The 27,900-nt window shown below is 39.7% G+C and overlaps 1 protein-coding gene across 1 annotated transcript in view; it reads left to right on the top strand.

The window, feature by feature from the left end:
* adcy6b (adenylate cyclase 6b) overlaps nt 1-27,900 on the top strand; it is a 63,181-nt gene extending 35,281 nt beyond the window's left edge. The window contains exons 4-23 of the mRNA XM_063015929.1: nt 8,771-8,920; nt 11,277-11,398; nt 13,581-13,692; nt 14,899-15,026; nt 15,505-15,663; nt 15,814-15,955; nt 16,033-16,161; nt 16,833-16,861; nt 17,543-17,690; nt 17,805-17,902; nt 18,264-18,351; nt 18,490-18,606; nt 19,835-19,993; nt 22,058-22,233; nt 22,316-22,342; nt 23,001-23,133; nt 24,070-24,333; nt 25,969-26,173; nt 26,353-26,477; nt 26,936-27,900. Of these exons, the coding sequence (XP_062871999.1) occupies nt 8,771-8,920; nt 11,277-11,398; nt 13,581-13,692; nt 14,899-15,026; nt 15,505-15,663; nt 15,814-15,955; nt 16,033-16,161; nt 16,833-16,861; nt 17,543-17,690; nt 17,805-17,902; nt 18,264-18,351; nt 18,490-18,606; nt 19,835-19,993; nt 22,058-22,233; nt 22,316-22,342; nt 23,001-23,133; nt 24,070-24,333; nt 25,969-26,173; nt 26,353-26,477; nt 26,936-27,064 (2,640 nt within the window). The 3' untranslated portion in view covers nt 27,065-27,900. The remainder of the gene's footprint in view (nt 1-8,770; nt 8,921-11,276; nt 11,399-13,580; nt 13,693-14,898; nt 15,027-15,504; nt 15,664-15,813; nt 15,956-16,032; nt 16,162-16,832; nt 16,862-17,542; nt 17,691-17,804; nt 17,903-18,263; nt 18,352-18,489; nt 18,607-19,834; nt 19,994-22,057; nt 22,234-22,315; nt 22,343-23,000; nt 23,134-24,069; nt 24,334-25,968; nt 26,174-26,352; nt 26,478-26,935) is intronic.

Genomic DNA, 27,900 nt, shown 5'->3' with positions numbered 1-27,900 from the left:
ACTATGTAGACACCACTCCATATAAATAATAATGATAATAATAACGATAATAACAACAACAATAGTAATAATAATATTAATAATAATAATAATGATAATAATAATAATAATAATAATAATGACAATAACAACAACAATAATAATAATATTAATAATGATAATAATAATAACAATAATGATAGTAATAATAATAATGATAATAATAATAACAACAACAACAACAATAATAATAATAATGATAATAATAATAACAATAATAATAGTAATAATAATAATGATAAAAAATAACAATAATAACAACAGCAACAATAATAATAATAATAATAACAGTAATAATAGTAATAATAATAATGATAAAAATAATTACAATAATAAAAACAATAATAACAACAACAATAATAATAACAATAATAATAACAATAATAATAACAACAATAATAATAATAATGATAAAAATAATAATAATAATGATAATATGACTCAAGTCCTCATGCTGTTGATAGTAGGTGCTTCATGGCCATGTTGATTGACAAACATTAACAAACCTTACAGCACCAATAAGTAAGTCTTGCAAAACTATAATATTACTATTAGAGTGACATGGTGGCTCAGTGGGTAGCAAGAAGGTCCTAGGTTCAGTTCCCAGGTGGAGCGGTCTGGGTCCCCTCTGTGTGGAGTTTGCATGGTTTCCCCGTGTCTGTGTGAGTTCCCTCCGGCAGTTCATTCGTTGTCTGTTTTACCACCGATTTATCCTAATCAGGGTCGTGGTGGGTACAATTCTATGGGTATAAGGCAGGAAGCACACCAGACAGGTTGCCAATCCACCACAGGGCAGACACACACACACAGACTCATACCTAAGGCAACTTTAGTGTCTCCAGTTAACTAAGCTTCATCCTCGGGAGTGAGAGATTCACTTTAAAATGTAAGAATTCTGACCGCTCTCCTGTAGGGTCAGTTGGGTCATTTTCTGCTCTGATAATAATTCATAAAATTCAAGATTCGTCCTAGTGAGATTTAATTCAACAGATCCCCTTTAATCACGACCTCTCTACGATTTTATTCAGACTATCTTGTTAAAGACTTTGGTCCCCCCGGTCCATTAATTCACCATTAAACTGCATCATATTACCACAAACACAACACCAGTAACCACCGGCCTCCTCTTAAATACTATTAAAAAACCATCACTGCCTGTTGAATAACACACAGCTCGCCGTCGTACGGACCGTTTCAATTTACAAACCAAGTGTTACTAATTATTATAAACCATTTCAAACCCAGCAAGAACCAGAGGAAACATTTAATCATCACCATCACTGTTTCATCAGTGAATTTAAACCTTAATGAATGACTTTTATTAAACTAAAACTCCAAGAAATTATTATTTTAATAAGAAATTTTAACATCTCTTCAGTGTAGTCAGTTAGATAATTCCCTGGTATGATGATGGTTCTGTAATCGTACTCTCGCTCCTTCATGATTAACATTATCTGTCTGACGTCAGTAAAACATTTAAAGGCCGTTAGTGTTTTTCTTTTGTAATGAAATATCAACAGCTTTTTGTATTTAATTTTATTTAAACAATGATCTCAGCTTTCTGCTATGCTTTCTTCTTGTGTGTGTGTGTGTGTGTGTGTGTGAGAAACCCCGCTCTCAGCTGCCAGGGTCTCAGTGGGCGTGTTGCGCTGAGTTTGAAGTTAGCATGAAGTGCTAATTCCAGCAGCCTGGACACTGACATGCTGAATAATGAATGGCACTGCAGAGGAAATGGAAATAAGGCAGCTCAGCCTGCTCTGCTTCCCGAAGCTCCGCCGCTTCTTTTCTCTCGTAGAAGTAAAAATAGTAAAGCATGAAGAGATAAATCCACCCAGTAACATTAGTGCGTTTGATTTCTTTATGATCTTAGAGATTAAGATTACTTAGCATTGTTGGGATTGTTTTCACCCGTGTCTTGCTGATAGGTGTGTTTATTTAGGCTGATCTGCTGTCTCGTGGTCATTTCCTCGTATCTGTTACATCTTGCTGACTTTTGGCACACCTGAAAACTCCATCAGCTCTGCTGTGTCTGATCCACTCATACCAGCACAACACACACTAACACACCACCACCATGTCAGTGTCACTGCAGTGCTGAGAATGATCCACCACCTAAATAATACCTGCTCTGTGGTGGTCCTGTGGGGGTCCTGACCATTGAAGAAGAGGGTGAAAGCAGGCTAAAAAGTATGTAGAGAAACAGATGGACTACAGTTAGTAATTGTAGAACTACAAAGTGCTTCTATATGGTGAGTGGAGCTGATAAAATGGACAGTGAGTGTAGAAACAAGGAGGTGGTTTTAATGTTATGGCTGATCAGTGTATATATGTATGTATATATATATATATATATATATATATATATATACAGTGTATCACAAAAGTGAGTACACCCCTCACATTTCTGCAAATATTTCTTTATATCTTTTCATGGGACAACACTATAGACATGAAACTTGGATATAACTTAGAGTAGTCAGTGTACAGCTTGTTTAGCAGTGTAGATTTACTGTCTTCTGAAAATAACTCAACACACAGCCATTAATGTCTAAATAGCTGGCAACATAAGTGAGTACACCCCACAATGAACATGTCCAAATTGTGCCCAAATGTGTCGTTGTCCCTCCCTGGTGTCATGTGTCAAGGTCCCAGGTGTAAATGGGGAGCAGGGCTGTTAAATTTGGTGTTTTGGGTACAATTCTCTCATACTGGCCACTGGATATTCAACATGGCACCTAATGGCAAAGAACTCTCTGAGGATGTGAGAAATAGAATTGTTGCTCTCCACAAAGATGGCCTGGGCTATAAGAAGATTGCTAACACCCTGAAACTGAGCTACAGCATGGTGGCCAAGGTCATACAGCGGTTTTCCAGGACAGGTTCCACTCGGAACAGGCTTCGCCAGGGTCGACCAAAGAAGTTGAGTCCACGTGTTCGGCGTCATATCCAGAGGTTGGCTTTAAAAAATAGACACATGAGTGCTGCCAGCATTGCTGCAGAGGTTGAAGACGTGGGAGGTCAGCCTGTCAGTGCTCAGACCATACGCCGCTCACTGCATCAACTCGGTCTGCATGGTCGTCATCCCAGAAGGAAGCTGACGCACAAGAAAGCCCGCAAACAGTTTGCTGAAGACAAGCAGTCCAAGAACATGGATTACGGGAATGCCCTGTGGTCTGACGAGACCAAGATAAACTTGTTTGGCTCAGATGGTGTCCAGCATGTGTGGCGGCGCCCTGGTGAGAAGTACCAAGACAACTGTATCTTGCCTACAGTCAAGCATGGTGGTGGTAGCATCATGGTCTTGGGCTGCATGAGTGTTGCTGGCACTGGGGAACTGCGGTTCATTGAGGGAAACATGAATTCCAACATGTACTGTGACATTCTGAAACAGAGCATGATCCCCTCCCTTCGAAAACTGGGCCTCATGGCAGTTTTCCAACAGGATAATGACCCCAAACACAACCTCCAAGATGACAACTGCCTTGCTGAGGAAGCTGAAGGTAAAGGTGATGGACTAAACCCAATTGAGCACCTGTGGCGCATCCTCAAGTGGAAGGTGGAGGAGTTCATCCACCAGGTGTCTAACATCCACCAGCTCCGTGATGTCATCATGGAGGAGTGTAAGAGGATTCCAGTAGCAACCTGTGCAGCTCTGGTGAATTCCATGCCCAGGAGGGTTAAGGCAGTGCTGGATAATAATGATGGTCACACAAAATATTGACACTTTGGGCACAATTTGGACATGTTCACTGTGGGGTGTACTCACTTATGTTGCCAGCCATTTAGACATTAATGGCTGTGTGTTGAGTTATTTTCAGAAGACAGTAAATCTACACTGCCATACAAGCTGTACACTGACTACTCTAAGTTATATCCAAGTTTCATGTCTATAGTGTTGTCCCATGAAAAGATATAATAAAATATTTGCATAAATGTGAGGGGTGTACTCACTTTTGTGATACACTGTATATATATATATATATATATAAAAAGAGGTCAGTATAAAATGGCAACTGTGAATAAATGAATTAATTAATAACAATAGCAGACGAATCCAGCTTCAGAACTTTGCAGTCCTTTGCACTGATGAGTTGTAGGACTTGTCCTAATAAAGGGTGTGTTTATTTATTTACTGTCGCGCTGTTACATGCTGTTAACATCGAGTGAAGCACCACTGAGTTCTGTGATGTAGTAATGCTAAAAACAATCGCGTGTGACGTTTGAGAATCCAGCTGTGTGTTCTAGATTCTCACGTTCCAAACACACTTCTCGAGAAATATTTTAACTCATATTTTATGTGAATAAATACATTATGATGCTGGTACTAACACATTTTTATTAGATTATACTAGAGCAAACAGGGTGCCTAATATGTTTTAGGTTGAGGTTTTGTGTGTAACATGATGACATTTTAAAACCCAGATGAGAGTTCTAGACAGAAAAACTTTAGTGTGTTAATATTTGCAACAAAACCCCGATTTTCTTAAGTTTGTGAATGTTTTTATTCATCCACGTCATTTTTTATATTTATAGTTCTCACTCAAGGCTGCTCGGCTTTTACTGACATGTTAAAAATAAAAAAAATCAAGAATATAAATGTGCATATAAATAAATCCACTAGCCTTGACTCTCTGTTACTAGCCACGGTCCGAGAGCGGTTCATGCGCTGCGTGACGGATGACAGAAGGATGTGGTGCGAGGGAGGCCCCTCTCTGTCACTGTATAGTTAATCATGTGAATGCTTTTGCTCCTCACTTGCACTCCTAAATTAAACTAACAGTGCACTCAGTCTTCATAGGAAGTGGTCCGTTCTGCACTCGGAGGAAATATTTTGTTCCCACGCTGCAGGGTCAGAGAGAGAACACGAGCGTGCTAATCACACGAACGCTGAAGATGCTGAAACCCAGTAATACACGACGTTCGCTGTCAACCGTGATGGAAGCAAGCTGTAAAAATCTCTGCATGTGTTCTGTAAACACCACCGCGGAGCTGGACGGCCAAAAGCCGCCATTTGCAGCTGTAATAGCGTCCGTGCTTCTGGAAAGGTTTTCACAAGATTTTTAAGTGTGTCTGTGAGACTTCGTGCCCTATCAGCTGTGGTAGCTCAGTGATATTAAGGTACTGGACTAGTAATCAGAAGGTCCCTGGTTCAAGCTCTACTACCGCCAGGTTGCCACTTTTGAGGCCTTGAGCAAGACCCTTAATTCTCAATTGCTTGAATTGTACATGGTCACAGTTGGATGGTTAAAAGTGTCTGCTGAATACCAAAAGTGTAAATGGTTTCGGATTTTTGCAGGGTAGTTTTAGCTTAGGGGTTAACGTACTGGACTAGCAATCAAAAGGTCGCTAGTTCAAGCCCCACCACTGCCAGACTTCCACTGTTGGGTCCTTAACCTTCAACTGCTTAGACAATATAGTGTCACACTACTGTTAGTCACTTTGGATATAAGTGTCTGCTAAATCAAGAGTGTTTATGAGGTCAGACACTGATGTTGGGTGTAAAGGATTGGCACAGCAAGCATTTGCATTATTCAACATACATCACTTACTTTTTATTTACATTTCATTAGTCCTGACTATTTTGTAAAGGTGTAGCTCTTCACCTGTGGTTTTAAGGAGTGAACACAGACCCAGGACGACACAAATATACACAAATGCACTGACATTTTCACCTTTTCAGCATTTAATTATTATAAGTGGTATCATTTAAATAATGTAATAAATACCATCACACTACACTTTAAATCTCTTATTAAATGCGGAACCTTTATTATTTTAATTGCTTTTTTAATGTGGCACCACTTATTTAGCAAAATGTAATATTAACAGACTGGCATTTTCACCTTTCTGCCATTTCAATATAATAAGTGGCATAGTAGGGTAGCAGCTGATGCTGGTCAGGCACAGCTTCAGGGTCCCTGGTTTGATCCGCAGCTCTGAATTTCCATTATAATGTATATGTGCTTTCTTATGTGTTTACAAACTCTGTTTGTCATTTTCATGTAGTGTATTAGGGCACCACAGCTCCAGAATAGTTCAAGTTCAATCCCTGAGAACCTGGCTCTGTCTCAAATCCTAACTCACATCAACCTTTAGAAGGCAGATTATTTTTACTGTTTGTGGTATTTGTAGTTTGGCATGTTCTCTGTCTGTATTGTCTTCTTACCTTAGGTACCTGAGTACCTTCCTCTGAATACTTTGGTTACAACTTGCTCTAATAAAACACAGGAAAATAATAATGACAGGAATGAATGCACAAATGAGTAAAACTTCAGAAATAAATGAAACAAAATGAAAGGTGCAGCCCAGAGTGGGATTCCAGAGCAGAAAAGACAAACCACCGCATTACTGGAGCAGAAAGACAGTACAGTACGCCACATGCTCACCAGGACACACATAAAACACAGATCAAAGACTTGAGAAAGGGGTAAAGAGCACTTGAGTGCAGCTCTGCCAGCTACTCAGTCCACTGACAAGTCAAATTCAAGTCAAGTCAAGGCAAAACAACACAGTAACTCAAGACTAGGAGGGATGCCCATGGCACTTACAATACAGAAACACCACCACTGTTTGGCACCCAAGAACAGAATAATGACAGCAAATAAAACTGGTGTGGGAAGCCAGGCAGGTGGTCAAGTCCAGTCATCAGACAGACATGTCAGACAGACAAACAAACAGAGGACTTGCTCCCAAGCTGAGTCTCAACTGTTGTTGGCAGTTACAGCTTTGGTTAGTCTGTGGTAAGAAACCATCAGCTTTTTGCAGCATTATGGTTCAATTTTGCTTCTAGTTCAACTGTGAGCTTTGACTAATGTGGTGAAACGCTAACCCTGTGTTAGGTAAGGTTTGTACTACACAACTCTGGAGACAATCTGCCATCAGGAAACTTATCTAAAAATAAATTTAATACATAGGAGGCCACACGAAGCCACACAGGACCCAAAGCCGACATGGCCCTGTGTTTAAAATGTTAGGGGCTTGAGAGCTTCATATTTGATGTAATTACGGTTAAACGCTTATCTGTTACAGTTCCAAATCCTTTAGTATTTATAGTAAGAGAGCTGGATTTGTTTCCAAAATGATCATTTGTAATTATATTTAAAGACTTAGGAATATTGGACTTTGTAATCTTAAAAGATTAATGATTTTAAGATTATAAACCATACGTCCAGTTCTCTTGTATTACTGCTATGAGACTCTGCTATGGAGTCTGATAGATGACAAACAGATGTGGTCTAGGGGGAACCCTCTCTGTTTAAGTCTTTTTTTATTTGGTTTTTTTTTCCCTTTGTGGCCACTGCGGGAACCTTTTTTAGAAACCAAGAACCTTCTTTAGGAACACAGACAGAAGTACGTGATCAAACTGGAGAAACTTACACTGAAGTTACAGGAGTTACAGAGTTGGTTCCCATGCTTTACGTGGTCTTTTACAGACTCTCAGCTGTGCGACCTGAAGCCAGAAGACCGATTGCTTCTGGGGTTCGGCAACAGAAATCTTATCTAACATGTGGGAATGAACGTTTTCACTACATTCGTCAATGCTCACAGTTCGTCTAGCTGCACTTTGTCAGCCTTGCGTTCCTCAGGCTCTCGGCCCCGCCTTTACGCCGAGCCTTCCGGTGCTGATAAGTATCAGAAGAATCAGATGTTGATCCAGGTCGTAGAACCAGTTTAACACGTTTTATTCCTTCTGACTGCATTTCTAGACTCGCTCACTCAGACAAAGAGGTTCAGTGAATCACCAGATCAGCACATTAGGTTCTAACAGCAGGAATAAAACTGATAGTGTGAGGTGGGAGGTACATTTCAGCCACAGCCACATACAAGTGTATGACAGTTTATTTATTTATTAGGATTTTATCATCATGTTTTACACACTTTGGTTACATTCATGACAGGACAGGTAGTTACTGGTTACCCATGATTCATCAGTTCAAGTTTTTATTATCAAACACAGTCATTGACAGTTTTGTATGTCCAGTTCACCTCACTTGCACGTCTTTGGACAGTGGGTGGAAACCCACACAGACACAGGGAGAACATGCAAACTCCACACAGAAAGGACCGCTCTACCTGGGAATTGAACCCAGGACCTTCTTGCTGTGAGGTGACAGTGCTACCCAGCGAGCCTGTTCTAGCATGACAAGGTTTGACAGTCTGGTGTTGAGGAACTCCAGAAGCCTGCACAGATCCCAGACGTCATCCCTGCTTAATTTCTCTGGGATGAATCGGAATCTTGATAGCTAGCCAGGCCCCCATGTCTACCATCAGGGTTTTCCTGACCTTCCCATTTATATAAACAGGCACAAATTCCTACAGACTCAGTACAAAATATTGTGGAAAGACGTCCTACATGAGTATAGACACTAGCTCTGAGTTAATTGTCCTTAATATTGGAAAGAGACGTCCGAAAAGCTCCTGGTCATTTAGAAGTTTATAGATGAGACTGTGCTGCTACTGCTTTCAAAGCCTAAAGCAAACAAAACAGGGATCAAGAAACAACGTGATATCTGGTCCAAACTCAGACAGGAGAGGTTCTGAGAATAAAAACTCTACTACATAAAGCTACACAAAAATCAAACGACATTATTTTTCTGGCTAAGCCTAATTTCTTTGTATGAAACCTGCTCATACAAGTGAGATTTCTGTACATACTAACGTTTCCTTTTAATGATTAATTCATTTTTTCTCTCTCTCTCTCTCTCTCTCTCTCTCGCTCTTTTAAATGCAGTTAAGTGCAAACGCGCTGATTTTTCTGTCCACTAACGTCATCGGGATCTGCACGCACTACCCAGCAGAGGTGTCTCAGAGGCAGGCCTTCAAAGAGACCAGAGGCTACATCCAGGCCAGAATCCACCTCCAGAGAGAGAACCAGCAGCAGGTATAATCACACCTAAACACACTTTTGCAATGAGTCCGAGTTACGTTTTAAATAGACATAACTGACCACTGACAGGTGAAGTGAATAACACTGATTATCTCTTCATCACGGCACCTGTTAGTAGCAGGAAAAATGGTCAAGCGTGAGGATTTGAGCGTGTTTGACAAGGACCAAATTGTGATGGCTAGACGACTGGGTCAGAGCATCTCCAAAACTGCAGCTCTTGTGGGGTGTGTCCCGGTCTGCAGTGGTCAGTGTCTATCAAAAGTGGTCCAAGGAAGGAACAGTGGTAAACTGGCGAAAGGGTCATGGGCGACCAAGGCTCATCGATGCTGGTTCTGATAGAAAGGTGTTAGACTCCATGCCTCGACAGGTCAGGGCTGTTTTGGCAGCAAAAGGTGGACCAACACAATATTAGGAAGGTGGTCATAATGTTATGACTGATCTGTGTATATAGACAGGTATTGGGACGCTCCTTCTAATTAGTTAATTCATATCTTTCAGCCACAACAGTTGCTAAGAGCTGTAATAAATCACTTATATAACAGAAACTATTTGCTTCCAACTATGCAGCAACAGTTTAGGGAAGGCCCTTTCATGTTCCAGCATGACTGTACAAAGCAAACTCTATAAAGACATGAAGAAAAGCTTGATTTAAACTCCAGTGTCCTGCACAGAGCCCTGACCTTTACGTTTCAGTAATTCTCTTTCACTACCAATTTATCCTGGTCAGGGTCACAGTGGATCTGATTCTTTAGGTGAAAGGTAGGAAACACCTCAGACAGGTCACCAAAACATTACAGGGCAAACACACACACACACACACGCTTGTGAGAAAACTGAAACACATACACAGCGAGAACATGCAAACTCTACACAGAAAGGACCCTGGCTGCCTAGCTTGGGAATCAAACCCAGGACCTTTTTGCTGTGAGACCACAGCACTACCCATTGTGCCACTCTGCCAGGATATTCCTTAAACATTGATTTAAAATATAATAGACAAAGTTTGAGTTGCTTTTCTTGTATGGATTATAATCTACTGGATCAAAAATGTACAAACTACAGTAAACTAAACAGTGCATTAAAATGGTCTGCTACTATGGGCCCATAGTATTCTCCCAGTACTGATACTGGTAGGTACACTATTTTAACATATTATGTAGTGCAGTCAGCACCAGTCGTTTGTTAAAAAAGAGTTTAGTTAAAAAAGAGTTAAAAGCTCCTGTGATAGTATTGTATTATACTGTAGAATATATTGTATTATTGGTATATATTGTGGTTGTATTTTATTATATTGTAGATAATATTGCATTATCCTGGTTTTGGTTGGTTATAGTTACCCGTTTGGCTTAGTGGTTCAGGGCCGTAAATCTTGATGCTAGTAACTCTTAAGTTTAGATAAACTTCCAGTAAAGGTTAAAAGCTCCTGTGATAGTGTTGTATTGTACTCTAGATTATATTGTATTATATTGAGATAATATTGTATTATTCTATAGATTATATTGTATTATTAGTATATATCATGATTGTAATGTATTATATTGTAGATAATATTGCATTATTAATATATGTTGTGATCGTATTGTATTATAAGACAAATAAACCCTCAGTAACCCTTGGTAAATCAGTAACAATAACCCACACACACAGCTATAGGTGCATTATTATAATCTATAAATATCATTATTATCTGTCACACTACATAAATTATTGTATTGTTCCGTGACTCTACAGTTTTCCACAAAATACTTTGTTTTGTTTTCTTACAGGGCGGTAAGTCCCACATCTTTTGTTTTCATTTGTTTGCGTGTCAGTGTATAATCTCAGATATTCATGACTGACTGCTGGCAGATAGCTAATTATTTACCAGGGCAGGGCTCTGTGCTTATATTTATCAGGGACAGGACCAATTTCTTTTTTTGTTCTATTTTATTTATACATTCCATGTGCCATGACTGTGTCCATGTGTACAAACCAAGCTTTATAGAGACATGAAGAAAAGCTTGATTTAAAGTAACTCCAGTGTCCTGCACAGAGCCCTGACCTCAGCACCACTCATCAGCTTCAGAGTGAGCCGGACCAACATCAGTGTACAGACAGATTTAGCATAAAATCCCAAGAAACCCTAAAATAAAAGTCCTCCCAGCATATTGAACCGTATCTGCAGAACATTCCCTCATTCCCTCATCGCTCTGCTGCTGGTCCCCAGATTTCCTAACATTCCATGTTCTGACACAGATGATTAAAATCCACTAAAAAACGTTTGTTTTCAGTCTATGATACTTATTAACATTCACCAAAACACTTCCATGTGCACAAACTCACCGTGGTTCCTTCATACATTCCTTCTCAGGAGCGCCTGCTGCTTTCGGTACTGCCCAGGCACGTTGCCATAGAAATGAAGGCAGACATCAACGCCAAGAAGGAGGATATGATGTTTCACAAGATCTACATCCAGAAACACGACAACGTCAGGTAATATGTAAGTGTAAATATGGTGGTTTCCAGTGGCAGGACCAGTCAGGGCCTCAGACTCTGGTATAGACTCATGATTTAAGAAAGTAGTGCCTTTAGTTTAGGGTGCACTACTTGCAAACCACATGGAAAAGAATTGGATAATTAAATCCCACTGAAGGTTACATTCATTCTGGCATTCATGTTATAAACTGCTTTTTGGGCCTGTCAGGCCTTACCCTCTATTTTTTCTGCTCACAAATAAAAACAAGACAGACTCCCGTATTAAATGGCTGGAGTTCTTGGATAACACACAGCCGAAATTACAATTCAGAAATGCTGCTTTTCCAAGAATTGAGAAACCTTGGGTTGGCAATTGGATGACAGAGAAGTCTTAATTAAAATTTTACTGTTTTAATATTATGTTTAAATTTAATATTTTTAATATTATTTTAATAATGTAATATATTACTGTGTTTAAATTTAATATTTTATATTTTAATAATGTTTTTATAATTTAATATTTTACTGTTTAAATTAAATATTTTAATAATATTTTAATAATTTAATAATATTTTAATAATGTAATATTTTACTATGTACCAATTTAATATTTAAATGATATTTAATATTTTAATAATTTTATACTTTACTGTATACATTTAATTTTTTAATAATTTAATATTTTACTGTTTAAATGTAATATTTTATTAATATTTTAATAATGTAATATTTTACTATGTTTAAATGTAATATTTAAATAATATTTAAATAATATTTAAATATTTAAATAATATTCAAATATTTAAATAATATTTAAATATTTAAATAATATTTTAATAATTTAATAATATTTTAATCATTTAGAATTTCAATCATATTTCAATAATTTAATATTTTACTATGTTTACATTTAAATTAATTTAATTTAAATTAATTACATTTTTTAATTTAATGTTTTTTATAAAATATTATTATATTTTATTGCATGTTTTTCTGACATAAACACCAGTTAGGTCCCAATCCACGTTTTATTGTATGGTTAGGGTGGCTTGGTGGGTAGCACTGTCACCTCACAGTAAGAAGGTCCTGGGTTCGATTCCCAGTTGAAGCAGTCTGGGTTCTTTCTGTGTGGAGTTTGCATGTTCTCTCTGTGTCTGTGTGGGTTTCCTGCGGGAGCGCCGGTTTCCTCCCACAGTCCAAAGACATGCAAGTCAGGTGAGTTGAAGATACAAAGATTGAACTTGAACTGATGAATCATGGGTTGTAGCCCATGACAGTTGGTTAAGGTAGTGGACTAGTAATCAAAAGGTTGCTGGTTCAAGCCTCACCACTGCCAGGTTGCCACTGCTGGGCCCTTGAGCAGGGCCCTTAACCCTCAATTGCTGTATACTGTCAGAGTACTGTAAGTCGGTTTGGATAAATGCTGAAAATGTTAATGTAATGTAAATGCGTAACCTGTAACTACCAGTTCTGCCATGGATGGAACCAAAGTGTAAAACATGACGTTAAAATCTGAATAAAAAAACAGGACATATATTCTGACCAAATCTAATATATGCTCTCCAGTTACAGTGCAATAAAAACTAAAGCATCCTCTCATCATCATGCCCTCTCTCTCAGTTCCTCTAGTTTGTCCTCTCTCACTAAGTTACACTTCCACCATGGTTAAACGGATAATTAACCAGCAGATTAAAGTGAGCGAAGTAAAAACAGGTTTGTGTTTGTTGCAGGCCTGAAGCATGCACAGCTGTAGGATCCGGGACTTGTTTGCGATCCCACATAATTTGTTCCAGCGTGAAGCATCTGTGTCACATTTGCACAGGAAGAGTTTAATGCGTGAAATTGCTCAATTTTCTTTCGTAGGGTGGAGAAAGTTCTCTGTGGATGGTTCAGATTTTCCCCTGTGGCGTAGTGGAAGAAACAGCGCCATCTGTTGCCCCTAAACGAGGCTTCGCTCTCGGTCACTGGCATCATTCTGTCGCCTCGAAATTGTTGTTGATGAGGCCAATTCTCAGTTCTCATGAGCTCCTAAAGTGGCTGAGCCAGAACCGCTTCTGTTTTTAGCTGTGGAATGGACTCGGCCTATCGATTGTGACCCGTCTCCAATCTAACCAAACTAATGATCCACAAATGCTGCCCATCGCACCGTCCACCACCGTCCACACCTGCTTAATTATTGATCTTTTTGTTTTTCTCGCAGCATCCTCTTTGCAGACATCGAGGGCTTCACCAGTCTGGCATCCCAGTGTACAGCGCAGGAGCTCGTGATGACCCTTAATGAACTGTTTGCTCGTTTTGACAAATTAGCCTCGGTAAGCAAACGACATTAATGACATATTAAAGCTGAGCTGAGCTTTAAACCCTTTCATACTTTTGTCCTGAAGCTTTACTTTATTAAATCTGATTTATTATGTATTTAGGATTTCTCATTATTGAAGATCTTTCTCAGTAGTTATCATGGCTGTTAAAGTACACAGTGTCTGTGCTTTTAACTGGAGATAAAATAATAAGTGGATGAATATCGGATAAAGCTAATGTAGATATATGGAGGTATTGACAGATCAATGAATAATTAAAATCACAGACAGACTGATAATTTGAAAAAAAAAATCCATACATTTATTAAATAGCGTATACTGGTTGGATAAAGCCTACATTGATGGATGAAGTGGATGGATGGATGGATAGATAGATGAATTTATGGATTTGTGGATGGATCAGTAGATGGATTAACCAACAGATCAATTCATAGTTGAATTCACAGATGGACTGACAGACTGATACTGGTTTGATAAAGCCTACATTAAGGGATGAAGAGATTAATGGATTGATGGATGAATTTATTTTTGGATTCATGGATGGATGGATAGATTAATGGATGGATAAATGGATGGATTTATAGATGGATGGATGCCTGGATTAATGGATGGATGAATTTATTTTTGGATTTATAGATGGATTAATGGATGGATGGATTTATTGTGGGTTAATGGTTGGATGGATGGATTTATTGTGGGTTTACAGATGGATGGATGGATTGACAGACTGACAGAGTTAGTAGTTAAATTCACAGATGGACTGACAGATTGATACTGGTCTGAAAATAACACACACATTTATCAATTAATATATACTGGTATATGCCTACACTGATGGATGAAGTGATTAATGAATGGGTGGATGGATAGATGAAAGGATGAGTAGATAGAAAGATACAAGATGGAAAGAGCATACATAGATGTATAGGTACTGACTGGTTATAATATACAGTAAATTAAAGATATATGGATACTGATTAGATGAATCATACAATAATGGGTGGATGGATGGATACTGATTGGATAAAATATACATAGCTAGATGAATACATGAATATTGGTCATTAAATATGTGGATGAATGGATAAACTCATATGCCATTAATTGGTTATTAAATTTATGTTCCTGAACTTTTGGGTAAACGAGAGGATGCACTAACATTCCCATAAAATGTGTGTGTGTGTGTGTGTGTGTTTGCAGGAGAACCACTGTCTGAGGATAAAGATCCTGGGCGACTGTTATTACTGTGTTTCGGGTTTGCCCGAGGCCAGGGCTGACCACGCTCACTGCTGTGTAGAGATGGGAGTGGACATGATTGAGGCCATATCGTGAGTGTGCTGCTTTATCTCTGTAACGCGTCCACAATCACTGCCTGTGACAAAATTAAATACGATTACTACAAAATTAAATACGCATTGATTTGTTCAAGAATTTTATCCTTGGTATAATCAACTGCTACTTTATTATTAATTCACTTTAATTACCAAATTCTCTTTTTTCTCCTTTAATATTTTTAGTTGAATTTAAGTTCTTCTCCTGTCGCCGCTTTACTGTACTTTTATTTTAAAAGCATCAGCAATAATTCTCGTCCTGTTTTAGCTTTTAGTTTTAGGTCTTGACCCAGTAAATAGCACCATTATTTCACTTTCTGGTGTGTACATGCTAAACCCGTTTCTACTGCTTCTCCTGTTTTATCAGCCGAGTGAGAAACCCTTGACTTTTAAGGAAGTTTAGTGGTTGGTTTGCTCAACCCGATCATCGGGATGATTGTTCTTTCTTAATGTATTGAAAATAACCTGTGTGCAGCTTGGTGAGAGAGATCACCGGGGTAAACGTGAACATGCGGGTGGGAATCCACAGCGGCCGGGTGCACTGTGGGGTTCTCGGCTTGCGCAAGTGGCAGTTCGATGTCTGGTCCAACGATGTCACGCTGGCTAACCAAATGGAGGCTGGAGGCAAAGCGGGGTGAGAGCGAACGCCCATATTACACACCCAGAATACTAAACAAATCACACACACACTACCCTTATTGGTAGGGCCCTAGCAAATTAGGTAGGGCCTTAGGTATAGGACACTCACACATCAACATTTCTACTCACGACTGAACATCCACAGGCGCATCCACATCACCAAAGCTACACTGCAGTATTTAAATGAAGACTACGAGGTGGAGCCCGGCTTCGGAGGAGAAAGGAACGCCTACCTCAAAGACAACAACATCGAGACCTACCTGGTGCTCGGCTGCAGCCAGAAAAGGGTTGGTTATGTCTAAAACACAACAGACATACAGACATACAGTAGCAGTGTTGTCTAATCTGATTGTGCATCCTGCAGAAAGAAGAAAAAGCCATGATGGCTAAGATGCAGCGTGCCCGGGCGAACTCTTCAGATGCATTAATGCCACGCTGGGTGCCTGACAGAGCCTTCTCCAGGACCAAAGACTCCAAAGTGTTCAGGCAGATGGTGAGTAACAGTAAACTAAACCATAGCGCACACATACATTGACGAGGCATAACATTATGACCACTGACAGGTGAAGAGAATAATACTGATTATCTCTTCATCACGGCACCTGTTAGTGGGGGGGATATATTAGGCAGCAAGTGAACATTTTATCCTCAAAGTTGATGTTAGAAGCAGGAAAAATGGATGAGTGTGAGGATCTGAGCGAGTCTGACGAGGGCCAAATTGTGATGGCTAGACGACTGGGTCAGAGCATCTCCAAAACTGCAGCTCTTGTGGGGTGTTCCCGGTCTGCAGTGGTCAGTATCAGGATGGAACAGTGGTAAACCGGCGACAGGGTCATGGTTGGCCAAGGCTCATTGATGCACGTGTGGTCCGATCCAACAGACGAGCTGCTGTAGCTCAGATTGCTGAAGAAGTTCATGCTGGTTCTGATAGAAAGGTGTCAGAATACACAGAGCATCACAGTTTGTTGCGTATGGGGCAGCAAAGCGGGACCAACACAATATTAGGTCATAATGTTATGCCTGATCGGTGTATGTAGCATCATCTTTCTACATTTTGTATTCATTGAAAATAAAGTTGAAACAGCAATAAGCTGTACAAAACCTTATTAAAAACAGACCTTTGCACTGACCTCTGTAACTAATCTGTATTGTTTTTGTTTTTAGGGCATTGATGAAGCCTCCAGTAAAGACAAGTGAGTACAGTACTGCTACTTTCTGCTACACATCCTGGCTTTTTCAGTACTGTTATTGTCCCACAGCACTAAACCAGCATGACATGAACTTACATGTGAGGGCTTATAACATGTAAAACCATCGTCTTTGTGTTGCAGAGCCAAGCGGCTGTTATAAGAAGTTTATAATTGTCCTAAAGAGCTTTAGGACCAGCGACTGGGATCATTATTTATTATCTCCTGTGTTGAACCTGCATCCATTTTTTTTGCTATTTTATTTATGCATTTTCTCTCAATTTGTCTCCGTCTGCTGGAGACCCAGTTAGCGTCCGAGGAGGGTACATTAGCTGACACAAGCTCCCTCCACTGACCGTTCTTATTCACCCATACCTTGATGCATTTGCGCATGGGGAATCATGCACTGATTTTCCTTCTTCCACTTCTGTACAGAAGCCTCGGGCTACTAACCAGGGTCCTTACACAGCATTAAAGACCCCGTCCCCTTTCCAGTCCCTTCTGTTCCCACCCAGCAGACTTCAGTGGCCAATTTTGTCTGCTGCAGGCCCTGCCGATTGTGCCCACTAGGGGAGATGAGATTCGAACTCGGGGAGGGCATCCCTTGTACCATTTTTAAAAATCTAGGTGTAAACCCCAGAGCATGATGGCGTGAACACTGTGTGCTGTTTGTATTCTGGTTTGTAGTCGGAGTGCTCAAGAGGCTCTGAACCCAGAGGACGAGGTGGACGAGTTCCTGGGACGCGCGATCGATGCTCGTAGCATCGATCAGCTCCGCAAGGACCACGTCAAGAAGTTCCTGCTCACGTTTCAGAAGCCGTTTCTGGAGAAAAAGGTTCATATGGTTAATAACTGACTATAAAATGTTAAAACTTACAGAGCGAGAGAAATGATTCGCCTTTGAGTGAAGGTCCGTCTGTTATGTGACATGTTGTCTTGATGTCTTTAGTATTCAAAGAAGGTGGATGATCGTTTTGGGGGTTACGTGGCCTGCACGCTGGTGGTCTTCTGCTTCATCTGCTTCATTCAGATCACCGTATTTCCACAGTATGTAGCTGCCAACGTTTGTCATTTTTAGCCATCAGTCAACATCTAATCACCTATATTGACAAAGCAAGAACATTTATTCATTCATTGTCTGTTTTACTACCGCTTTATCTTGATCACCAGTCCACCACAGGGAAAATACACACACACACACACACATCCCATTTAGAGAAGGCCCAGTGTCATGCACAGAGCCCTGACCTCAGCCGACTGCAAATGCAGAAATGCAATTTAAAAGGTTCATCAGCTCCTGTATCTAAAAGTTATCAGTTCCTGTAACTGTGGGCTACATATTTACTACAAATAAAAAAGCATAATAATCACACAGTTAACAAAATGTGTTTTTCCTTTCGTTCTGCAGCACAGCTTTAATGCTCGGCGTCTTTATTAGCATCTTCATAATCCTTGCCAACATCCTCTTCGTCTGTGCCATCTATTCGTGTGTGAAGGTAAGAACCATGTGGTTTCAGACGGTTTTCTTTCTCAGCTTTTATTACGAGCTTTAAAACCGATTTATTCTCACGTGTAAATTATTGATGAACGTTTCTCTGTCGCTTTCTCATTATTGTTCATCTCTTTGTTATTAGCTTTTCCCAGTGGTCTTGCAGAGCTTGTCGAAGAAGATAGTCGAGTCTCGAGCTAACAGCACATTAGTGGGCGTCTTCACCGTCCTGCTGCTCTACGTCTCGGCCTTTATTAACATGGTGAGCATCCGCAGCCGTGCGGTCCCGGAATATGTAATTAAGTGCACGGTTAGACTGAGGTAGTGATCAGAACAAACAAAACGTGAGGCTTAGGAAGCAAATGATATTCAAATAATAAATGCCAATCATATTTTAGTATTAAAAAGTGAAGAGGAGACACTCAGTGAGGGACTGGTTCTGGTAAACTGAGGTAGTGCTTGAGGATTGAGGGTCGAGTTTTAAGATTCCTGTTCAATATTATTATTATTATTATTATTATTATTATTTTAAAAAATAGCACATCTGGAAAATGACTCAGAATTATTTTATTATTATTTTTTAGCATTATTATTTTATTATTCTGTGAACAATGTCAAAGAGTTGTAGAAGGGAGTAGAGCAAGGAGTATTCTTGTTTAATATTATTATTATTATTTTATAAAATAGCATATCTGGACAATGACCGTACCAGACTAGCACTCATGTATTAATGTTTTAGATTTTTAACATTATTATTTTATTATTAATATTTTTTAGCATTATTATTTTATTATTTTTTAACATTGTTATTTTATTATTATTTTTAGCATTATTATTTTATTATTAATATTTTATAGCATGATTATTTTATTATAATTAATATTTTTATCATTATTATTTTTTTATTTTTTTATTATTATTTTGAACGAGCTCCACACTCTGTATTTACTGTATGTAAATTTCACATACAGTGTTGGATTTCTCTCTGCGCCTTCTTAATTTTTGTACTGGCATGAATGAAAGGTGTTTTATAAACTAAAGTGTTGTGGGCTGTGCAGCAGTGGCTGCTTGGCAGAGCTGGGATTCGAACCCACAACCCACAATTTATTATCTCCTGTGTTGCACCTGCATCCATTTTTTTGTTATTTTATTTATGCATTTTCTCTCAATTTGTCTCCGTCTGCTGGAGACCCAGTTAGCTTCCTAGGAGGGTACATTTGCTGACACAAGCTCCCTCCACTGATCGTTCTTATTCACCCATACCTGATGGATTCGCGCATGGAGAATCATGCACTGATTTTCCTTCTTCCACTTCTGCACAGAAGCCTCAGAGCTGGGATTCGAACCCACAACCTTTCGATCGATAAGCCGAAGCACTATTCACTGAGCAACGACTGTTCCAGTCATAATGAAAACATCAGGTTGATCAGACGCGCTGTACTGTACGGTTTGTAATGCAGGCTGATGTGTGATTGCTTGTGTGTTGGTAGTTGACGTGTGGAACCGAGGGTCTGATCGAGTGTGTAGCTCAGGAGCAGAACATCTCTGAGAGTGCGGTGACACTGTGTCTCCTGCACAACCTGACTCACACAGCGGGGGACTCGCTCACACTCTGTTCCGGTCAGAAATCACCATGTTCCTTCCCTGAGGTCAGTGTTGACGTCTGAGCGGTCGCGTGTCTGTTCTTATGTTTATTATAACGTGTTTTTATCTGGATGAACTATTAAAGTCAGGAGATACAGAGGAGAAGAGAAGATGTGTCTGATAATACTTAATTCATTGTAAACATAATTCATTGTTCAGGAAAAATAAAATCAGTTCTTTTAAAGGTTCACTGTTGAGAATGTTCAGTGCTAGAAATAGACATACAGCAACCGAGATCATGAAATTGCTGGTGACAACTGTTCCATAATGTCATTTTTCTTTACTAGAAATGAGCTTGGCCTTCTAAGAAGTCAGTAATCATGATTCACTATAGCTGCTCACATTATTGTGCACCCATGTTTATTACTAGAACCTTTATTTAAAAGTCCACAGAAAAACGTTTTTCTTGACCAGCTTTATTGTATTTCATGATATCAACACAGTGAGAATTTGATGCCTGCAACAGACTCACAAAAGTTGGGACAGACGTGTGTTCATCACTGTTACATCATCTTTCCTGTTAGTTACATTGCTTTATTGTTTGCCGCACTTGTGCAAGTGACATTTCGGCCATTTCATGCTTGATACGAGACTTCAGTTATCTGAGGCCACTGTTGTCTGATTTTACAATAAGAGACAGATCTGGGCTGCAGGCAGGCCAGTAAATCACACACACTTCTGGTCAGCGAAGCATCACTCTTATAAAGTGTGCTGATCGAGGTCTGGCATTGTCTTGCTCAAATAACCAGGAACTTCTCAATGTCAATATACGCCTCCATGTTAATGGTACGTTTATTGCCGTTGGCACTGATGCACTTCCATACGATGACAGATTTTGGCTTTTGCACCTTTCGCTGAAATCAATTCTCACACAAAGTTTGGCACAAAATAGTAAGAGTCCATTCACTCAAAAAGACTAAATCCTTCTTTTATACCCAAAAATTATTCCCTCACCTGTTTATAGTTGAACTCTACTAAATGGTTTACCTTGAATATTCTAAAAACTCACTGTAATTTTGTCCCGTCCCAATTTTTGTTTGCATGTGTTGCAGACATCATAATACAAATTTTTATATTTCGTTGCTGTCTGATGAAAAACCCAACTTTTTAGGAAAAAGCAAAAACTTTTGACAGTAATGGTACAAACAAACCACAGATGGCGCCATTTAGATACAATTCAGCACAGAAATAAACATATATCAGGTTTATCAGGTTGTCACTTAGTCGGTTTCATATGTAAAATGGACTTACGTGTACAAATATACATCATGTTTACAACCATGCAACTGAATAACTTGAATAAACTGTATAGATCAAACCTTACGCATCTCTCAAACAGTACCGGAGAGGAAGCACGAGGACATACAGAGTTTTGATGGACAGGTCTGGCAGCCAATGGAGATACTCGTTAAAGAGATTGCGTGATTTTTCATCTTTTCACTGGTCATTTTGATATTAGCTGCTATGGACAGACAGAGATTTATACCCACAATCAACACATGTACAAAAGTGAAAACCGCTAAAAGTGGTGATACGTGCCAATACTTCAGTAAAAAGTCATTTCTTTGTTCTATTATCCGTTAAATAAAGGTTTAAGAGAATTAACAAATCACAAATACTTCACTTTATTGCATTATACAAAATGTCCCAACTATTCCAGAAACAGGTTTGTAAATCGGAGTGGTTTGACTGGACTGTAAACAGTGTCACTTGTGTTCCTGTGGCTTCTAATTTAAAGCAGAACCTCATTTTGTGTGTCCTGGATTACATCTGACTAGTCAAATCAATTTCCTGTTGTACGAGTTGACCGTGACGAGAAACCACTTCTCTGTTTTATATTTATATACACAGAGAAATCTTCACCAAGGAGCTGGGTCATCGGGTCACTGGGTCATTAATCATGCCACAAACCTTAATGAGAAAGAACTTTATATACTAGTAATTTAATCATATAGGTTGCTTTATGTTTACTTATAATTCTATACTGATCTATATGCTGAAACTAGTGTATATAAACTTTTGACCCAGGCTGTACGTGTGTGAATAAATCCGCTGTGTGTTTTTTTCAGTACTTTACGTACAGCGTGCTGCTGACCTTGCTGGCCTGCTCCGTCTTTCTGCACATCAGCAGTATAGGCAAGCTGGCCTTAATGCTGCTCATTCAGATCAGCTTCCTGCTGCTGGTCGAGTGGCCCCTGGTGGTGCTGTTCGATAACGCCGACCTGCTCGTCTCCGCCAACGCGCTGTGAGTTCACACCATTGTGCAGCATGTTTTACTTTTTAATGTGCAAGTACACTAACGGATATCTTTGTATTTCTGCACACAGGTCTGGTTTTAATGAAACAGAGATCTGGTAAGTTCATAAGTTTATAACACAGTTTATAACAGTTTGTAAGTTTATAACACAGACTTTTATTGTGGTTTTTATTGTGTTTTATTGCAAACACATAATACTGACCAATTAAAGTTTAGTTAAAAGACAATGTTGTCCATGTAAAATAAATCGACCCCCAACTAACTGAAAGCACGTGATAAACCCCCTTCTGTAGTTTGTACACCTCTGGCTTTGGGATCATGGTTAGCATCAAGGTTCTCTCTGTTTTTGCCATCCATTGGAAGCCTGTCTTGACTCCGCCCATCCCTCAGGACTCAAGGAAGACAAGCGCCAAGGTTCTTTCTGTTTTGGCATCCATTGGAAGCCAATGAAATTGACTTTGACTGTTGACTTTGACCCACCCACACACTTTTTTACTTAATGAATTAAGCAGCATTGATCTTGTTCTCACTCTTTATTAATTCTAACAGAGATATAGCCAAAGTGTTCCTAGATAGTTTGCTGTTTATGCTAAAGAATGGACATGTTTGTGGAGTGATTGTGTGGAGAAGTACAATTGCTGCTAACATTTGTACACATAACAAATAAAACTTAAAACCTGAGATTCTCTTACATATTGTACGTTGGAACGTTTCACTTGATTAGCTGAGAAAATACCATGTTCTTTATCTTTCAGCCCTGAAAAGGTAAACAAGGTGCCGTTAAAGGTCATTACACCAGTCATCCTGACCGTGTTTGTGTTGGCGCTGTACCTGCACGCTCAGCAGGTGGAGTCCACGGCACGCCTCGACTTCCTGTGGAAGCTGCAGGTAGGTCTCTTACCGCTCCCAGCACTGAGTTTTACGTGCATGTGGTTTCACAAAGCTTTGAATTAGGGTCACAGTCAGAAAATGGGACGTTTTTTAAATTTTGCCAAATGAAACAGACCCACCGCGACCCTGACCAGGATTAAGCGATGGTAAAACAGACAGTGAATTAAAAGATGACTGTAGAAAGTTTTGTAATGTCTTTCAATTCCATGGAATTTTTAATAAGTGATTGAAATTTATATAATTAGGGCTAGGTTGACTGCATGGATTAAATGAAACAGCTGAAACTGTTCTATGTGTCGCCTTATTCTGAGAAGGGCGTAGCTCTTGTGCCTCACAGCTAGAAGGTCCTGGGTTAGATCCCCAGGTTGAGCGATCTGGGTCCTTTCTGTGTGGAGTTTGCATGTTCTCCCCCGTCTCCCCTGTGGGTTTTCTTCCGGGAGCTCCGGTTTCCTCCCACAAGTTCAAAGACAATGCCGTTAGGTCAACTGGAGATACAAAATTGCCCTAGGTGTGTGTGTGTGTGTGAGTGGGTTTGCCGTGTTACAGACTGGCGACCTGTCCAGGGTGTCTCCTACCTTTCGCCCTACCTGTTCACCCACCAATACCCTGACCAGGATGAAGCGGTGGTAAAACAGACAATGAATGAATGATTGAAATTCACTGCAGCAGGTGACTTCTCTGTGTCAATATAAATAGGGCTAGTTTGACTTCATAAATTAAATGGCTGAAACTGTTCTGTGTCGCCTTATACTAAGAGGGCATTGTTCAGATGGTCAGATGTGACCACACAGACCAACACAGTGAACGTTCTGATACGTCCAGTTATGTCCAGTCATCCTAAATAAATAAAGTGGCTGTGTCCTAATAGCATAGCACCCTATCTAGGTTAGGATGTCCTCTTGTATCATTTATGCTGTTATCTGCCCCCCGCAGGCGACCGAAGAGAAAGAGGAGATGGAGGAGCTTCAGGCGTACAACCGTCGTCTCCTTCACAACATCCTGCCCAAAGACGTGGCCGCCCACTTCCTGGCCCGAGAGCGCCGCAACGACGAGCTGTACTACCAATCGTGTGAGTGCGTGGCTGTGATGTTCGCCTCCATCAGCAACTTCTCTGAGTTCTACACGGAGCTTGAAGCGAATAACGAGGGCGTGGAGTGCCTGAGGTTGCTCAACGAGATCATCGCCGACTTCGATGAGGTAAGAAGGTGAAGCGAGGACACGGCGGATAGCCGCACGAACCGTAGTCATGGTGACAGTGTTATTAGAGATAAGACGTGTGTTAGTTTAAACTATTTGTTTTGAGATATATATTGTATTTAGTTTTTACAGTTTATTTGGGTTCTACAGCTTCAGGGTTGCTAAAAGTCTTTGTGAAAGGTCAGGATCAAATGTCTAAAAGAAATGTTATCACAGACGTTGTTGTTTGTGCTACCAAATGTATTTTTGACAGGTTCACTTTCTCCCTCCAGAACACTGATGCAACAACGTCAACATTTACATTTGCTGTATTTAGCAGAAGCTTTTATCAATTATGATTGAATACAATGCAAGCAACTGAGGGTTAAGGGTCTGAACTGGCAACCTTCTGATTGCTCGTCCAGTACCTTAACCACTGAGCTACTCCTACTGTAGTTTTATTTTTGTCATTATATAGTCTTTTTTTCTGTAAAAATGATTTAGGATTGGCAAAACAAATCCTGTTTTTATTAGATTATTGTATTACATTTATTTTTATTTATTTATTGTATTTTATTGTTATTTTATTAAATTATTACTCTTTTTATTGAATATAAACAACATCAGGTTTATTTTTGCACTATATAGATGTTGTTTGTTATGTTTGTGATGTACATGAATTGCTGCTGTAACACTGCAATTTCCTGTTGGGAACAATAATCAATCAACCAATCAATCAATTCGTCAGTCAACCAACCAATCAGTCAGTCAACCAACCAGCCAATAAATCAGTCAACCAACCAAACAACCGACCAACCAATCAATCAATCAGTCAGTCAACCAACCAATCAACCAACCAACCAATCAGTGAATCAATCAGTCAGTCAGTCAACCAACCAATCAGTCAGTCAATCAACCAATCAGTCGGTCAACCAACCAATCTACCGACCAACCAACCAGCCAATCAATAAATCAGTCAACCAACCAAACACCCGACCAGCCAATCAGTCAACCAACCAATCAATCAATCAATCAATCAGTCAGTCAGTCCACCAATCAACAAATAAATCAACCAATCAACCAACCAATCAGTCAACCAAACAACCAACCAATTAATCAACCAATCAACCAACCAATCAACCATCCAACCAATCAACAAATAAATCAACCAACCAACCAGTCAACCAATCAGTCAACCAATCAGTCAACCAACCAATCAACCAACCAATTAATCAACCAATCAACCAACCAGTCAACCAACCAATTAATCAACCAACCAGTTAATCAACCAATCAACCAGTTAATAAAGGGTAACAGTCTTTGGTTTGTTTTTGTTTTTTTATAAGAAAAAGGACTGTATAATGCCAAAAACCAAAAAGACCAAAGCCACAGAAAACTGGACTGATGACGTCATTGTGCTAACCTATCAAAAATACACTTGGTGTGTGATATGGAATCCTATATGAACCTGTCTCATGCGGGTGAAGAGGCGGCGTGAGATGGTTGTGGCTCTCTTGAGATATGGATATGTTGGATATGACTTGATTAGGAGAAAATCAGGGGAAAATATGTAACTAGATTAGAAAACAAAAAAAAAATAAGTATAAATAATTAGCTTTATAAAAACTTGTATAAATGTTCTTTAAATGCCCTCAGATCATCAGTGAGGATCAGTTCCGGCAGCTGGAAAAGATCAAAACGATAGGCAGCACTTACATGGCGGCGTCGGGCCTCAACGACTCCACGTATGACAAAGAGGGACGCTCGCACATCCTGGCGCTGGCCGACTTCGCCATGAGGCTACGAGAGCAGATGTCGTACATCAACGAGCACTCGTTCAACAACTTCCAGATGAAGATTGGTCAGTAGTTCATCTAATCTAAACTCTCCAAAACTCTGTGTGTAACATGAGCAGACTCATACTGATCACGTTATAAACCATGATAATTCATAGTCGCCATGGCTTGGTGATACCACACAGCTGTACGACTGCAGCTGTTAAGGGTATATCACATATTATATATTATATATTTTATGCAGGTCTGAATATCGGGCCCGTGGTAGCCGGAGTGATTGGCGCTAGAAAGCCGCAGTACGACATCTGGGGAAACACGGTGAACGTGGCGAGTCGCATGGACAGTACGGGAGTGCCCGATCGAATCCAGGTGCCAACTCAACCCACCTTTAAATACACACGTGATGGTCGTGCATACACACACGCAACATGCTAACAAGTCACTTCAGTGTCCGGCACACATCACAGTCCATTTATCATACGTATAAACCTGTCAGTATTATTCTGGTGAATATTATTCTCTCATTTTCAACAGGCACTGGACCCACTGCAATTCCGACCAGGATAAAAACTAAATAATGAAAATGAAGTGAATTGAATTGAGTTTGGTCCTGCCTTTAAAAAAAATGAGTTCTAGACCTTTTAAGCATAAATCTATTGCAAATTATTTTGTCAAATCATGCCAGCCCAGAATTATTAGCACAAATCATTAATATTACACTCAGCAGTAAGTGTAGATACACTGCCCTCTGTAGGACATCGTGGACAGTTGCAATCTGTACCGTTTCAATTCTACCCAACTGAGCTGATCGTTGTGTTTTGTTTCAGGTGACCACTGATCTGTACCATGTGCTGGACAGTAAAGGCTACCAGCTGGAGTTCCGTGGCCTGGTAAAGGTCAAGGGGAAAGGAGACATGACCACTTACTTTCTCAACAGTGGCCCTCCCAGCAGTTAACACTGACTGCAAACCCTCTGGTAGTGTTTACCACAAGTGTAGGACGAGTACACTCTGAACGGGACGGGATGCACGTCACGTACCCCCTTTTTTTGGAGTACGACCACTGTGAGGCTCACAGATGCGAGGCCCTGTATGATGAAGGCTGGATGGATGATATGCACATTGGGAGGATGTATTCCCACTCGTAGCTGCTCTCAGACTGTTAAAGTGTGAGCGGTGTTGCCTGTGATGGATCAGACTGCATTCTCATTCTTTATGTTGGAGAATTTTTATTGGATTTTTTTAAAGAAACACTTATGCACAAATAGATATGCAAGGATGAAGTATGCGGATGACCAAAGAACAAAACTGTTTGATATAGAAACACTATAAAAGACATATTTGATTTGCATGTGACTGATTTTTGTAATGATTTTTAACACCTACGACTTTAGTTCTTTAACGCGCACTTAAAACTCTATCCTGCCACGTACAATGAAGGCTTGAGCATCAGGCTGTGATTTGAAATAACCTTTACTCATGAAGAATTTCTGAAGTGTTTTAAGGACTCCATTCATGTAAAGGACCTTGTGTAGGACAGATATTAGCACTGGGCAGTGGGAGTTTCACATTGGGAAACGTATTTTATTGTTGATGTTATTAAGGCTGTAAATTAAGTGTGTGTGTGTATGAGTAAGCGAGCGAGCAAAAAATTCATTGTTATCTTTAAAGGGCATACATAATTTGTCACTGTGATTTACATAATCTATTGCCAAATCGACTGCTACCGGCATGTGGGTCTTTTAATATTGAATATTTATCTATTAATTTCTATAAACGTGTCATTTAATTTC

This window comes from Trichomycterus rosablanca, chromosome 19, assembly GCF_030014385.1.
Source record: "Trichomycterus rosablanca isolate fTriRos1 chromosome 19, fTriRos1.hap1, whole genome shotgun sequence".
In the NCBI taxonomy this organism is placed as follows: Eukaryota; Metazoa; Chordata; class Actinopteri; order Siluriformes; family Trichomycteridae; genus Trichomycterus; species Trichomycterus rosablanca.
Note: the sequence above shows the minus strand (reverse complement) of the source record. Positions and strands in the feature narration are given on the sequence as shown.